The following is a 14,170-nucleotide window of genomic DNA, read 5'->3' as shown; positions in this document are numbered from 1 at the left end:
GGGGGGTGGGGGTGCATTCACAAGCCCTGTTTGGCCAGGGAGGCGGACACCTGGTCGGCCAGCGTGGAGAGCTGCGGGGAGTCGGCCATGTTGAGGCTGCCGGAGGAGGACACGGTGCTGAGCTGGTGGGGGGAGTCTTCCAAGGACACGATCTCGGCGCCGTGGTCGGTGCGAGCCCGGGCCTGCTCGCGGAAACTCAGCTTGTGGCTTTCAATCTGCAAGTGACATCACAGGCGAAGGTCAAACATGGAGGAGGAGGAGCCAGACATGGAGGAGGAGCCAGACATCGAGGAACACGAGCGTTCGGCTCTGGGACCACGATACTGATTCTGCAGCTAAAATACATACGGTCAAAAATATGTGGACACTCATGAGTACGTCTGTTTATTACCTCATTTTAAATGTGTGTTATTAATAGTAATTGTACTTTTAATTGAGTTTTATTCGTATTCCCTCCACAGAGATGGTTATGTTTTCACCTCGTCTGCTGATTGGTTGTCCACACACTTGTGACCTAGAATCAAAGCTGTCACACACTGTTTGTATGAAATTACACATTTAACCCTGTGAGATAAAATATCAATATACATCCTTAAAGATTTCTAGGATTTACCCTTTTAAATATAAACCATAAGTTTACAGTTTCTATTGAAGCTTGAAGTTATATTGTGCCGTGAGTTTAAGCTTAAATCAAATCTTTGTGATGAGATTTAGGATTTCCCTTTTTTTAATATAAACAGTTAAATGCACCTGATTGTTTTCTGGATTTTGAGGCGATAAAAACGTCAAAGATCCGTAAACGAAGCGAAAGCAGAACCTGCGATGTGAGCGGGTCCAGATGTGCGTGAAGCTGCACACGTCTGGCGAGCGAGTACTTACAGGAGTCCTCAATCTTTATGAGGGGGTTCGTCAGGGTGGGTGTGTCGGAGGGGACGGTCTGAGGTGACTGGGGGGGGGTGACAGCGGGGGAGGGGAGGGAGGGGCTGTGTGAGCTGCTCCCCTCGACTTCCTTCCCCTTCTCCCTCTACAGAGGACACGCCCCCGCACAGGAAATGGACAAGTAACATGCAACAAAAATACACAAATCAAAATGCAACACAACGTATGAGAAATCAAAAAACGAAAAAAAAAAACACTGACGCAGGAACAGAAGATGAAGATGATGAAGATGAAGATGATAATAACCGATTAATTATGATGAACTGAAAGAAAACAGCTGGTGGACGAGAAGCGTCTGAAGCAAAGAAGGAGGGAAGTGATGATGAACGGATGAGAGATGAATGAAAGGAGGGTTTGAAATTTAAAAATAGGGTTTGGCTGCTTTTGTCTGTTTTAAAACCTTGAAGATGAATTTTATGTTTCAGGATCTAACTGAGACTTTCTGCTCATATTCAGACTAATTTTACTTTTATCATTTTATTATCATTTATTTATTCTAGTTTTTCTGAAGAACATTAAACAGGACGGGCTCTTAGGCCCTGAGTGTTGCCTGCAGGGTTTCTCCAACAACCTCCACCAGGAGGCGCAGCCTGAGAGGCGACACCCAGGGAAAAATCTCAAATTTCAAAGTATTTAAAGATTTTAACTAGACAATATAGAAATAACATGTTTTCCGATAATGTTGAAATAGGAAGTTGTTGTTTGCGTTTCTGCTGAGTCGACCTGTGTCTGAGTTTCAGTTGAACTGTGAAACTTGTTGCTGACTCAGCTTCACTCTCTAGATTAGAAAACCCTGAAGAAGACTCAGTTTCCTCTCTGAGTCCTGTGCTGCCCTCAGGTTCGTCTGGAGATCTGTTTGTAAAGAATCAATTCTCCAGGTTGGAAGAGGAAGCGTCGGCAGAACTGACAGAACAACAGGAAGAAGAGAAAGGTGAATCTCCTGTCCCAGGTGCTTTTACCCGTCTCTGTCCTCCTCCGGGGACGTGGCCGATGTTTCCAAGAGAACCGACCTTGGACTGACCCTTGAACTCCACCTTCTCGTTTTTGATCTCCACGTTTCCACCGCCTGAGGAAAACAAAAGAAATAAAGGTTAAACACGTCAAACCACATTACCTGGAATCACAACCTGCACCAACCAGTCAAGTATAAATAAAAATCCAGATCTAAAAATGTATTTTTAACATCAAATCATAACTTCATCTCAGAATGTTCACCTGGTTTGTGACGGATGTTGTCTTTCGATCCACATTTCGACTGAACGGTGCTCAGGTCAATCTTTTTGTGCACAATTTGAACCTGTGGAGAAGAAACCAGACGCAGAAAAACAGTGAATTCAGTTGAAATAACAAAGATGAATTTACACTCAGTTCACATGCAGGTGCACACGAGCTGATCCCGTTAGAGATTACACAGAATGCAGGTTTCATCACAGAGGGAAAACAGACGTGAAGCTGGATTAGATCTTACAGTTTAGTACTAAAACTAAGATCTATGAGTGTTGTTTCCTTTTCTGACACATCAGTAATTAAAAAATGCAGAATAATGAATTTGTTTTATCGTATTCTACATTTTGACCAATCGCATATAAAAAGGCAGATTTGTGAGCCGTGCTTCTCGGTGCTCGTCTGAACTGACGTCATCTCGGCCGTCCTGTCATCGACGCTCGTCTCCAACACAAAGCTCACTGAGGTCAACAACAACAACAACAACAACAACAGGCGGTTTGTTGGAGACTCGGACAGAGACTCTTTGTTGCTGTGAGGAGAAACTCTCACACACAGACAACTCACTTTGTAGCATCAGGGAATGAAGAGGATTATATTTAAGGATCAGTCTGAGTATAACACGGAGGATTCATGCACGTTGGCTCAGGGGCGGGTTCAGGTGGTTCAGGTGGTTCAGGTGGGTCAGGTGGGTCAGGTGGTTCAGGTGGGTCAGGTGGTTCAGGTGGTTCAGGTGGGTCAGGTGGTTCAGGTGGTTCAGGTGGGTCAGGTGGGTCAGGTGGTTCAGGTGGGTCGGGTGGTTCGGGTGGTTCGGGTGGTTCGGGTGGTTCAGGTGGTTCAGGTGGTTCAGGTGGGTCAGGTGTTTCAGGTGGGTCAGGTGTTTCAGGTGGGTCAGGTGGGTCAGGTGTTTCAGGTGGGTCAGGTGTTTCAGGTGGGTCAGGTGGTTCAGGTGGTTTAGGTGGGTCAGGTGGGTCAGGTGGTTCAGGTGGTTCAGGACGGTCAGGTGGGTCAGGTGGGTCAGGTGGTTCAGGTGGTTCAGGTGGGTCAGGTGTTTCAGGTGGGTCAGGTGTTTCAGGTGGGTCAGGTGGGTCAGGTGTTTCAGGTGGGTCAGGTGGTTCAGGTGGGTCAGGTGGGTCAGGTGGTTCAGGTGGGTCAGGTGGTTCAGGTGGTTTAGGTGGGTCAGGTGGGTCAGGTGGTTCAGGTGGTTCAGGACGGTCAGGTGGGTCAGGTGGGTCAGGTGGTTCAGGTGGTTCAGGTGGGTCAGGTGGTTCAGGTGGGTCAGGTGGTTCAGGTGGGTCAGGTGGGTCAGTGGGTCAGGTGGTTTCAACTGGACACTGATCACAGTCAGACTGAGCACAGACTCTCTGAGTCATCAGGCTTACACCAGAGCATGAGCATTACATCATCAGCTGTGACTGAAGCAGCTTTGTGAGCACGCCAGTCCGTCCCTCTCCCGGCTCCCCCGTGGTCGAGCTCTGGAGCTGCAGCGGTTAGTGGATCTACGGCTCTGCAGCGGTCAGTGAGAAATGCTCATGCCTGTTTATAAGTGCGATGATAGAAGTGTTAGGACGTGTTAGAGAGTCGGGGTGGAACACACACAGGAGGTTTCGTGCACTTCCTGCTCCTCTGAGGAGATGCATTCAGGAGGAGGAGCTGCAGACACTCCCTCAGGTCTCTACTCACATTTCCTCCACCGGGCACATGTTTTATATTATCTTTGGAGCCGCACCGGGCCTGCACATTGCTTAAGTCCAACTTCTTTTCAAGAATTTGTACCTGGAAAGTCGATATGTGGAAAAAAGACGGTTATCCTGGAAGCAACAGCGGGTGAGGACCAGTGCTGAGAGGCTGAGGCTCGGGGGGGGGATCTAACCAGGGAACATGGCTGATGAAGGAGGACGGGGGGAGGAGTCACTAACATTAACACCTCCGGGTGCACGTGTGAAATCATTATCATTCTCCTTCAGGTCAAGAATCTCAGAGGTTTTCAAACTGAGCAGTGAGTTCAAATCAGATTCTAGACACAACCATCGCTGAAGGTTTTTAAAATCAGTTTGAACCACAGAGGAGGAGGAGTTTACAGATTAGACTAAAGAAACAGATCACTTCCTGTTTCTCTGAGAGCTTCTGTCCCGATGATCCTAACTGAAGAGATACTCAAACTACAGACTGGACATTTCTTTAATCCACCTTCTGATAAAGGACTTGATGGATAACGGCGCCGCAGAGAAGGTACGAGACTCTGTTGTCATTTCTTTTATCTCATTTCATTTAAAGGATCGTTCTCACTTACTAAAACTCGGGTCTAATTTCTGTGGTTTTGTTATTTTCAAACATTTTCTAGAAAAAAACAAAATAATCAAGAGAAAGTCGACTCTACTCTCATTGGCTGCAGCCAGCAGCTGGTTAGCTTAGCATTAAGACAGGAAACAGGGAGCAGCATCTCCTGTTGGGAAATGTTCAAGTGTCGATACCGACGTTTCAAAGCTGTGTCGAGATTCTGAAGCGATTTAGTTACAAAAACAATGCTTTTCTAGGCACAAGGCTCTTATTTTGAAACATGGCACAGGAAGGACATCACGTGAGAAGAGGCGTATAAATGTCAGTCTTTATGCTATAACACACACACATGGACAAACTTCTCTAATTCAACTATTCCTTTCGGTAAGAGCTCTTTGTCTCTTCTCCTGGAGTCTTCGAGCTCTTTAAAAGCAGGATGATGATGATGATCACAGCTCAGACAACTCACAAATGATAAATATGAGAAGAGGGAGACTTTTAGAATAAAGTGAAAACATTGAGAATAAAGTTGAATTGAAAGCTGATTTAGTTTGACATATTTTCATTTGACCCTTAGAATGAATAATCTTCCTCTGATAGCAGTTCCTCACGTGGACCCCAGCACTGTGACCCCTCTCCGTGTGTGTGTCTGTTTCACTTCAGTCATATTAACAGTGAAGGTCAAACTCTGAAGGTCAGATGTCCCTCACCTTGCCTCCTCCGGGCGTGTGCTTCAGGTTGTCTTTAGAGCCGCAGCGAGCCTGGACGTCACCGAACTCCAGCTTCTTATCCAGGATCTGAACCTGCCGAGTGCAAGAGGAGGAAACACGTGACTCTACTGGAATATTCCGGATCAATTTATCGCATAATAAATGATCATTCTAAACTGGTGGTTTCACAGGCAGTTATGTGCTTATGACCCAGATAGGACAGGAGAGACTACGTATCCCAGGAGGCCTCGGGGTCCCCCAGGAGGATCTTGAACCCGCAGGAGGAAATGGATCGATGGATGGGCGGAGCCAGGTGAGCTGTTTAACCTTGTTTCCTGTCTTTATGCTAAGCTAAGCTAACCCAAGGTACCGTGCACAAAATGAGAGTTTGTCTGGAATGAGTGTTCACACAGCTTCTGCTCTGGAGAAACACCCGGAGCTCTGGATCTGTCTGGTGGCGTTCAAGTCCACCAGTGAGGTTATTTCGGCCTCCAGAGCGACTTCTCCTTCAAAATAAAACACCGAGTTTGCTCAAGTGGTTGTCACTCGTGGGGTCAGTTTACCTTTCCACCTCCAGGCTGGTGCTTGATGTTGTCTGTGGAGCCGACCTTGGACCTGATGTTCTTCAGGTCGGGGATGGGCGCGGCGGCGGCCAGAGGCGCCGGCGGGCGGCTCTTCAGCGAGCCCGGGGATTTGGGCGTTGAGCGAACCACCGCCACCTTCTTCACCTTGTTGGCCTCGGCCGCCGCCTTGGCAGAAGCTGCTTTGCCCGACGGGGACTTGGGAGCTCCGGGGCTGCTGGGTCCACTCATGGCGTCTAGAAGCAAGGGGTCAAAGGTTAAGTCGACCGTCGTGGAAGAAAGAAAACTAATAAAGAAATTCCAATAAATCATAAAAATTAACCAGCTGCTATCGAGGCTAAAAGCAGACCGAGTGTGATCCAGGTCAGACCAGACTGGGGTCGGGGGGGCCAGGCGAGTCTCTAATCTCTATTTCGGCTTTTTTAGTTTTACCTTTTTCATTTTTTGGAGTGGGAGGTTTCTTGGCACTAGCTGCATCACAAAAAATATGACAAATCATAAGTAAATCTTTAAATCTTACTTCGTAGAAATGAAAATGAATGAAAATGAAAATGATTCATATTAGAATATAAAATCCTCGGTCCGCACCTGGTTGAGCTCCAGTTCTCACAGAAATCTTGGGTCCTGGGGATTGAAACTTTGCACCAGTCTGGAAATCACAAACATCAAAACAGTCATTTTGTTATTTTTATCATAAATCGTAAATGTGTTTGTGCCAACGAGTCCAACTGGGATGAGTGACGAACGGAGAAGGTTTGGTTAGTGAAGAGAAAAATAAATCAGTGGTGGTTTGAATCCGTTCAAGCTTCTGAACAGGATTCACTCACCTAGGCTCAAACACACATTTTCAAAATAAAAGCCAGGCGCAGCTCAGGTCTAAAGTCTACGCTGCGTTCCGACCTGTACTTACTCCGGGCGGCCTGGGCCCTGGGCTGCTGGCTTTAACGGGGATGGAGCTGTGGACGTTTCGGGGGGGCGCTTGTGTTTTGTTGCCCTTGGCGACTACGGACGGCCTTGTAATGACGGACGGTGGTGAGGCGGCAGTTTGAGTCTTTTTCATGAGGAGGAAAAATGAAATGGAAATCAAAAGTTCTAATGACAGAGACCATGAAACAGAGGAATGATTCAACAAATGGAAACGATGGAAAATGAAAGAAACAGTCTCAAGAATGAAATGTTAAAGGATTGTTCAGCTTTATTGAAAGTTTGGTCTTATTTCTGTAACGCTGTACTCGCCAAAATAAAAGCTTTGATTTGAAACAGGCTGATGGAGAAGAGACAAAGAGCTCTTACCGAAAGGAATAGTTGAATTAGAGAAGTTTGTCCGTGTGTGTGTGTTAGAAAAAAGACTGACATTTATACGCCTCTTCTCACGTGATGTCCTTCCTGTTCCATGTTTCAAAATAAGAGCCTTGTGAAATGTTAAAGGATCGTTCAGCTTTATTGAAAGTTTGGTCTTATTTCTGTAACGCTGTACTCGCCAAAATAAAATCTTTGATTTGAAACAGGCTGATGGAGAAGAGACAAAGAGCTCTTACCGAAAGGAATAGTTGAATTAGAGAAGTTTGTCCGTGTGTGTGTGTTAGAAAAAAGACTGACATTTATACGCCTCTTCTCACGTGATGTCCTTCCTGTGCCATGTTTCAAAATAAGAGCCTTGTGCCTAGAAAAGCATTGTTTTTGTAACTAAATCGCTTCAGAATCTCGACACAGCTTTGAAACGTCGGTATCAACACTTGAACATTTCCCATCAGGAGATGCTGCTCCCTGTTTCCTGTCTAAATGCTAAGCTAAGCTAACCAGCTGCAGCCAATGAGAGTAGAGTCGACTTTCTCTTGATTATTTTGTTTTTTTCTAGAAAATGTTTGAAAATAACAAAACCACAGAAATTAGACCCGAGTTTTAATAAGTGAGAACGATCCTTTAAATGAAATGAGATAAAAGAAATGACAACAGAGTCTCGTACCTTCTCTGCGGCGCCGTTATCCATCTTTGCTTGAGCTGCAGAGAAAGAGAGAAAGGTATTATTCTTTTTTTAAATGTAATATCTTCTACTTCCAAGTGTCTATTTCCATTCAAATGGCAAATTAAAAATGAAGTGAGATCGGTGAAGTGGGATATGCAACATGCAACGTGACACACGTGAAATCAACAAAGTGGCCTTTGGGGGGGCTGCATGACGAGCAGAGTGAGCAGAGATGGAGAGACCAAACCAAAAGCCAAAGTGGGGGGGGTGGGGGGGGATGGGGGGGGGACAACAGGCGTGTCCTCGGCTCAGAGTCGGCGTCCTGAGGAGGACTTCGGAGGGAGAGTGCTGCATAACAGACGGTAGAAGCTGCTGTAAATCAAACAAGTGGGAGGGCTGAACTGAGGAGGACGCGTTCTGGTGAACATCAGAGCAAACAGACCTTTGAAAATGGCGACCGGCACCATAGACTTTCTGGCTGGCGAGCTTTGGGGGGGTGTTTTCGGCAGCTCGGCGGCACCGGTGGTTCGAGTCCCACCACCGCCGCTCGGCTCCGAGCCGTTAGAAATGTCAGGCCGTGAATCGCAGGCGCCGTTTTCAGCCGCCTTGTCGGACGGCGTTCCGGTTGGCGGGCTAGCGTCCCTGCCGCTGGTCGCTGGGTGGAGATCTTCTGGATGAGGATCGAAGGCAGACTGCGAGAGACGCTGGGCTTCAGGGGCGGGTTGAGGTTCTGGAGCGATGTCTGTGGTTCCGGAGTCACTGCAGGAGTTCAGAGCTGCGTCATCAGGTCCATCGTTCACCTGCTCAGGGACAAGCTCCTCCCCCTGAAACAAGCGTCTGTCCCCGATGGCCGTGAGGTCTTCCAGCGCCGTGCTCCTGACTAAAGACGAGAGGTCGTTCATCTCCGACAGACACTCGGCGGCGTCCAGGCTGATCGCCCGGTGGGCGTCGGCCGCTCCGGTTCGCTCGGGGCTGCCGCCGCCGCCGGCCTCCGCCTCCCGTCTGACCTCTGACCTGCAGCTGAGGTCTTCAGACGCCCACGACGAGTCGCTCAGCCTCTTCCCGCACTCTCCCGCCATCTTGTTTCCGGCGTCCTCGGAGCAGGCGGCTCCCAGGAAGTCAACGCCCTCCTCAGCAAGCATTGACCCGTCGCCCGTTGACTCCGCCTCACGCTGCACGCCAGCCACGGGCCTCGCTAGTTTCATTTTGAAAAGCAGATTAATGATGACACTCACAGAACTGGTTTGTCGTCTCCCGATTGAAACAGAAGAAGTTCGGTGTCCACACGGAAAACAAAGCTCTGTAATCAACCGTAGATCTGCAGAAGGTGCACGACTCATGAACTGTGATTAATGGAGGTCGGTTTCAAAAGAAAAACACTCGAGTTCACATGGAAATGAAATGAGATGGAGATGGACGGTAACGACAGACGCTTCATTCCAGTGAACGTAACGAACAGATCCTTAAAATGTGCTCTCCCTTGTTTTTAAACATGATTCAAATGTGATTTAATGTGATTTTCTACAATTGAGTCTGTCTCCTGCAGTAAATCGATCCAGTGTGAGTGTGGTGGATGAAAGGTGAAGCGGCTGCGTACCTGTGGAAGCTGCTGCTGGTGCTGCTGCTGCTGCTGCTGGAACGAGACGGAGACACGAGTCAGTAACGAGTCGATCACCAGCGATTAATACACTCACTCGCTGCAGGGAAATCAATACCAAGCCAACACACACACACACACACACACACACAGAGTCAATGCACAGAGCAAATCACACTCAGGTAAATCACTGAGAAGCATGAGGATGAATACGTGAAGGCACAAAGGAACCGGGATCCCACAGCTCTCGTTCTGTCACCATCTCTGTTCGTGAGCATGAGCATTAAAACACAAGAAACAGGAAGCTGAGGAGAAATCAAACCCAAACACACGTCGTTCCAAACAAGACGCTGAAAGAAACGACAAAAAGCTTCATGTGAACATCACGACACAAACAGGAGGTGGAAGTCGGACATTTGGGGAAATAGGTTTTCTTCCTGAGGGTTGGACGAGATGAAGTTCAATATGAAGCTACAGTTAGCTTAGCTTAGCATAAAGACTGGAAGTTGGGGGATAAAACTAGCAACTAAAGATATTATCAAGATAAACAAATCTTTACTTAAGCGGAAGAAGACTTAAGGTAGAGACTTGTTGGGGGTTGTGGACAATACAAATACAGAAATGCCATTTGCAGCATTTTCTGATGCTTTATAGAGCAAATGATTCATTCATTCAAGGAGAAAATAATCAGCAGTTGTAAAATTAGGACTATTATAATCGTTAATCACGTGGATTTTAGACGCTCGGGCTGTTTCCCCTTGTCTCCATGCTAAGCTAAGCTAAGCTAACAGGCTCCTAGCTTTAGTGCTGATCTTTCTCTTCGTGAAGAAGCACAATTTTTGCTAAATTTCCCAAAATGTCGACCTCCACCAAAGAAAAGGAAGCTGGGAAACCGGGTGAGATGCAGAAGCAGCGGCGGGGGGGCGGAGTCAGGGGGCGGAGTCGTACCGAGCGGCCCCTCCTCTTCTGTGAGCTGAGACGCTGCTTCTGCTCCGACGACCTCAGCAGACGTTTCTGCTGTGGACGGATCAAATTCACTTTATCTGTGGATCATGTTCCAGCTCAGCAGGAGCTCGTCTGCCCCTCAAACACATCAGGCTCTTTAAAAAGCTTCTTATTAAACCATATAATAATAATAAATAATAAATCAGAACAGAGGAAACTGAGAAGCAGCCGTAACACAAGCAGATTCAAACATGATCACAGGACCTGAACGTTTTAAAAGTCTTTTTAACGTTAAAACTTTTCACCCTCGTTCCAGTTTGAATTTAAATCATTTTAGAAAGTTTGATTTGATCTATTCTCCCTTGTTTTAAATGATGGTTTATTGATTTTTCGTTCCTTCTGTTTTAATCATTTTGTCCCTGACCAATAAGGAAGCCCACGGCTCATCAACACTTTCTTTGTTTCAGTTGAATCTGCAGCTCGTTTAGATTCTGCTCGTTCGTTTTAAATGTTAGAGCCCGACTGAGTTCTGTGGGTCGATGTCGAGATTCAGGATTTAAAAAGTTGTGATAAGTAAATTCTTATATATCAGCTGATATCTAAACAAACACCATTTGGTCAATGATTCCTAAGATTTCGCGTTAAACCATAAACTTGATTGTAACTAAAAAACATAGCTACAACTTTAAATAAGAAAAAAAATAGTTTTCTTTTATGTTGAATATAAATATAAATGCAATTTTTCTTTGCAGCATTTATCCTATAAAATAAATGTTTCAAATCAAATGACTCATTTGGCCAATTTCTTATTTGTATTATTAGCTTGTGTTCTTCGACAGGTCAATATTCACTGAAATGTGAGGTAGAGAGAAAAAAGCAGCAAATCAAGATCAACAACAGCTCTGAAAAAAAGATAAGTTATTCGTAAAAAAAAAAGAGAGAAATGAATCAAACGAAGGTTAATTAGAACTCTTGGGTTTTCATGCAGACGTCGTACCGGCCGGCGCCTCGTCGCTCGGCTCAGACTCAGGTTTCACCTCGTTTCCTCCGTTTGCTGAGGACTGAAGGTGAACTGGAGCGTAAAGAGTAAAGAGGAAGTCATGACAGAAAACACGTGATGGTCACGTGAGCTGCGAAAGAAAATCCAGACGCTTGCAACATTTCACATATTATTATTTCACTCAAATTTAAAGTTTAAAGGACACAATTCCCACAGGACGTCTTGAACACATTTAAATAACGAGACATTTTATGGAGGATGATGAAGGACGTCACACATTCAGGGGAAGGTTTAACACAAGCAGCTGGATTTACCTAAATTGTTATAAATATATTTATACTTATATAAAGGGAACATGTAGTAAAGCGACGCTCGCAGCTTTCTCGAGAAACTCGTCCCGGTCGAGGAAGCACTTCCTTGTCGGCTCGGCAACGCAGCGGTGACATTATTTTGATGGGAGTCGATTTTATTTTAAATAAAATGATTGTTGTTCCTTATAAAATGCAATTTCTTAGACGTAATATCCGACAGACTTTTAAATACAAAAATTCAAATGGAATATTCCTTAATTTTCAAATTAGTTACAGTGGTTACTGACTCTTTTAGCTCTGCACACAACTGTACGGTTTGTTCTTATACGTATAATATAATATAGTATATATTTATATATACTATATATATGTGTGTGTACTGCTTTTCCTTATAACTGTCATATAAGCTGCTACAGAGCAAACTTTACCTCAGAATCTATAAAGTATTTATCATCCTTCTATCGCTTCATCCCTTGATCCATCATCTCTCACTCTATCCTTTGATCTGTCAGTGAATCTTAAATGTGCAGAACACTGAATATTTTCAACAGGAAGTGAGTAAACCATCTTTTAACCAAAGCAATAAAACACATGTAAACAGACTGTAACCACAGAACTAAGCTACCGACGCTAGCTACCGCTGCACCACTCACACCTTCTACTCGTCTACGACTCAGATACTCACTTCGTGGTTCGCTGTCGGTAACGGCGGCGTTTAGCTCTGCAGCCGGACCGGACGCCGCGCACCACTTCCTGTTTGTGCACGAGATGCTGGAGGATGGAAACGGGGAGAACGACTGCACTAGTGAGGGCTGCAGACTGGGGAACGCTAGGCTACGCACTAATTGGCCGTATGGTTGATTGGGATGAGAGAGATAAGAGAACACGTTGCTGTCGGGCCGGGAACAATCTGTCAGTGACTCATCTCCGGTGGTTTCTCACTAACAAGCCGCTCAGTCATCGGTTACACTGCAGTGACAAGTTTCTCGTTTTCTTAAAAGCCGGATTGTCCCTGAGCTGAATCGGCTCTGGACGGAGGGATCGGACGCGGCCCGGTGCAGCTGCGGTCGGCCTCTCGGGCCCAGTCCACCACGTCCTGTGTCCATTGTGTAAAGACGGATTCAAACAAAGCAGGACTGAACCGCGACTCTTTAAAGACTCAACACAGAGACGCTCAGGGAATTTCAGAGAGAGATTAAAACTCGAACGTGAAGCCGCAGCGACCGACTCGGCTGGAATTGACCTTTAACCTCTGGACCGGAACCTGTGACGCTATTCCAGGATGTGGTCAGAGCATCAGAGTTGATGATTGGAGGTTATCGCTAAAGACCTCTTTGCCATTTCATCTTTTCTACCTGCTGAGCTTCACGCTCACTACAGAAGCTTCTCTTCAGCGGCGGCGGCACCGGTTGTCTGACCTTTCATTTTGGCGTCTCCGGGGCTTCTGTGTCCCATCTGGACGCCGTTCTCCTGGCTGTTCTGGTCGTTGACGCTCATGCCGGCTAAGGAGGAGGTCACGGTGTCTCCGGGGCCGTGGCTGTTGGAGGAGTTGTTCGTGTAGTCCATTGGCGGTCGCGGGTCGGGCTACAGAGGAGCAAGTTCAGAACACGCTGGCGTGAGGATTTGCCATATCACCGGTTTTCACGTGGACAAAACGGCCGACTCTACAGATTAAACACAGTGATGGCGTCTTCGTGGACACTCTGTCTTCCGGTGTGCGCGACCCGGTCCGTCCCCACCGAATGTAAACAGACACTGTGTCTGGGAAAAGCAGTTATTTATACATCCTGACGTGGGGTCGCAGCTTCGAGTTACAGACTCCCAGATAAAAATAGTTCCTCCGGCTCTCGCTGTGACGAACACTTTCCAAACGACCACGACGCTTCCTGAACCTGGAGGAACTGAGGATTCTCCAAAGGTGCAGCGCTCGAGTTTCATGTTCCGAACAGAATCCGTCTTTTCAAGGAGACGTGATGTTTGTCGTTTTTTTCCTCCGGTGAATTCGGAAAGTTTTTAAAGTTAACAAACTCAAAGTCTGAGGGAGAAAACACGGAAGCTCCTCAAACAGCTCGTCAGTCGTGTGGTCGTTGTGATGTCATCGCGTCATCATGACATCACAATTACACACATTTACATAATGCCCAGACTCCTGACTAACACAGCACAGTGGACGCGATTGACCCAATCACAACAGAGTGGACCAGCTGGCCAATAAGAGCAGACTGGGCTTCATCGGGAGGGCGGGGCCTTAAAGAGACAGGAGCTAGAGGAGTTTGAGACAGAGGCTGAAGAGAGGAGCAGCAGCGATGGACAGTCTGAGAGGACAGGGATATGTTTTCTGAACATTAGAGCATTAAAACATGTTACAGTCATAACTCTGATTAAACCTGAACGTGAGAATAACATTTCTCTTTACACATTTTGTTCGGATCCGGACAAACGGGCGAATCCAGGAATTTCTTTATCACTTTGTAAACATTTTGACGTTTGAAACATTTCCACTGATTTCTCAACTGTTTGGATGTTTTAACTTCGGCTGAGTTCTACTTGTTCGAAGTTTATCCTGGATCCAATCTTACCAACTGTTTTACTATGTTCTTTTTTATTTTATTTGAAT

At 46.3% G+C, this 14,170-nt stretch overlaps 1 protein-coding gene across 1 annotated transcript; it reads right to left on the bottom strand.

Moving 5' to 3' along the window:
- Window positions 1–17: 17 nt before the first annotated feature.
- On the bottom strand, window positions 18–13,119 carry mapta (microtubule-associated protein tau a). The gene is given in 15 exon segments (XM_061095491.1): window positions 18–215; window positions 1,899–2,005; window positions 2,155–2,236; window positions 3,847–3,939; window positions 4,083–4,121; window positions 4,321–4,370; window positions 5,150–5,246; window positions 5,717–5,970; window positions 6,167–6,205; window positions 6,323–6,383; window positions 6,645–6,785; window positions 7,701–7,735; window positions 9,298–9,318; window positions 10,246–10,314; window positions 12,972–13,119. Coding segments are annotated over 15 exon segments (1,434 nt in total).
- Between the last annotated feature and the right edge of the window lie 1,051 nt (window positions 13,120–14,170).

The sequence above is a fragment of the Limanda limanda genome, chromosome 21 (genome assembly GCF_963576545.1).
Source record: "Limanda limanda chromosome 21, fLimLim1.1, whole genome shotgun sequence".
Classification (NCBI taxonomy): domain Eukaryota; kingdom Metazoa; phylum Chordata; class Actinopteri; order Pleuronectiformes; family Pleuronectidae; genus Limanda; species Limanda limanda.
Note: the sequence above shows the minus strand (reverse complement) of the source record. Positions and strands in the feature narration are given on the sequence as shown.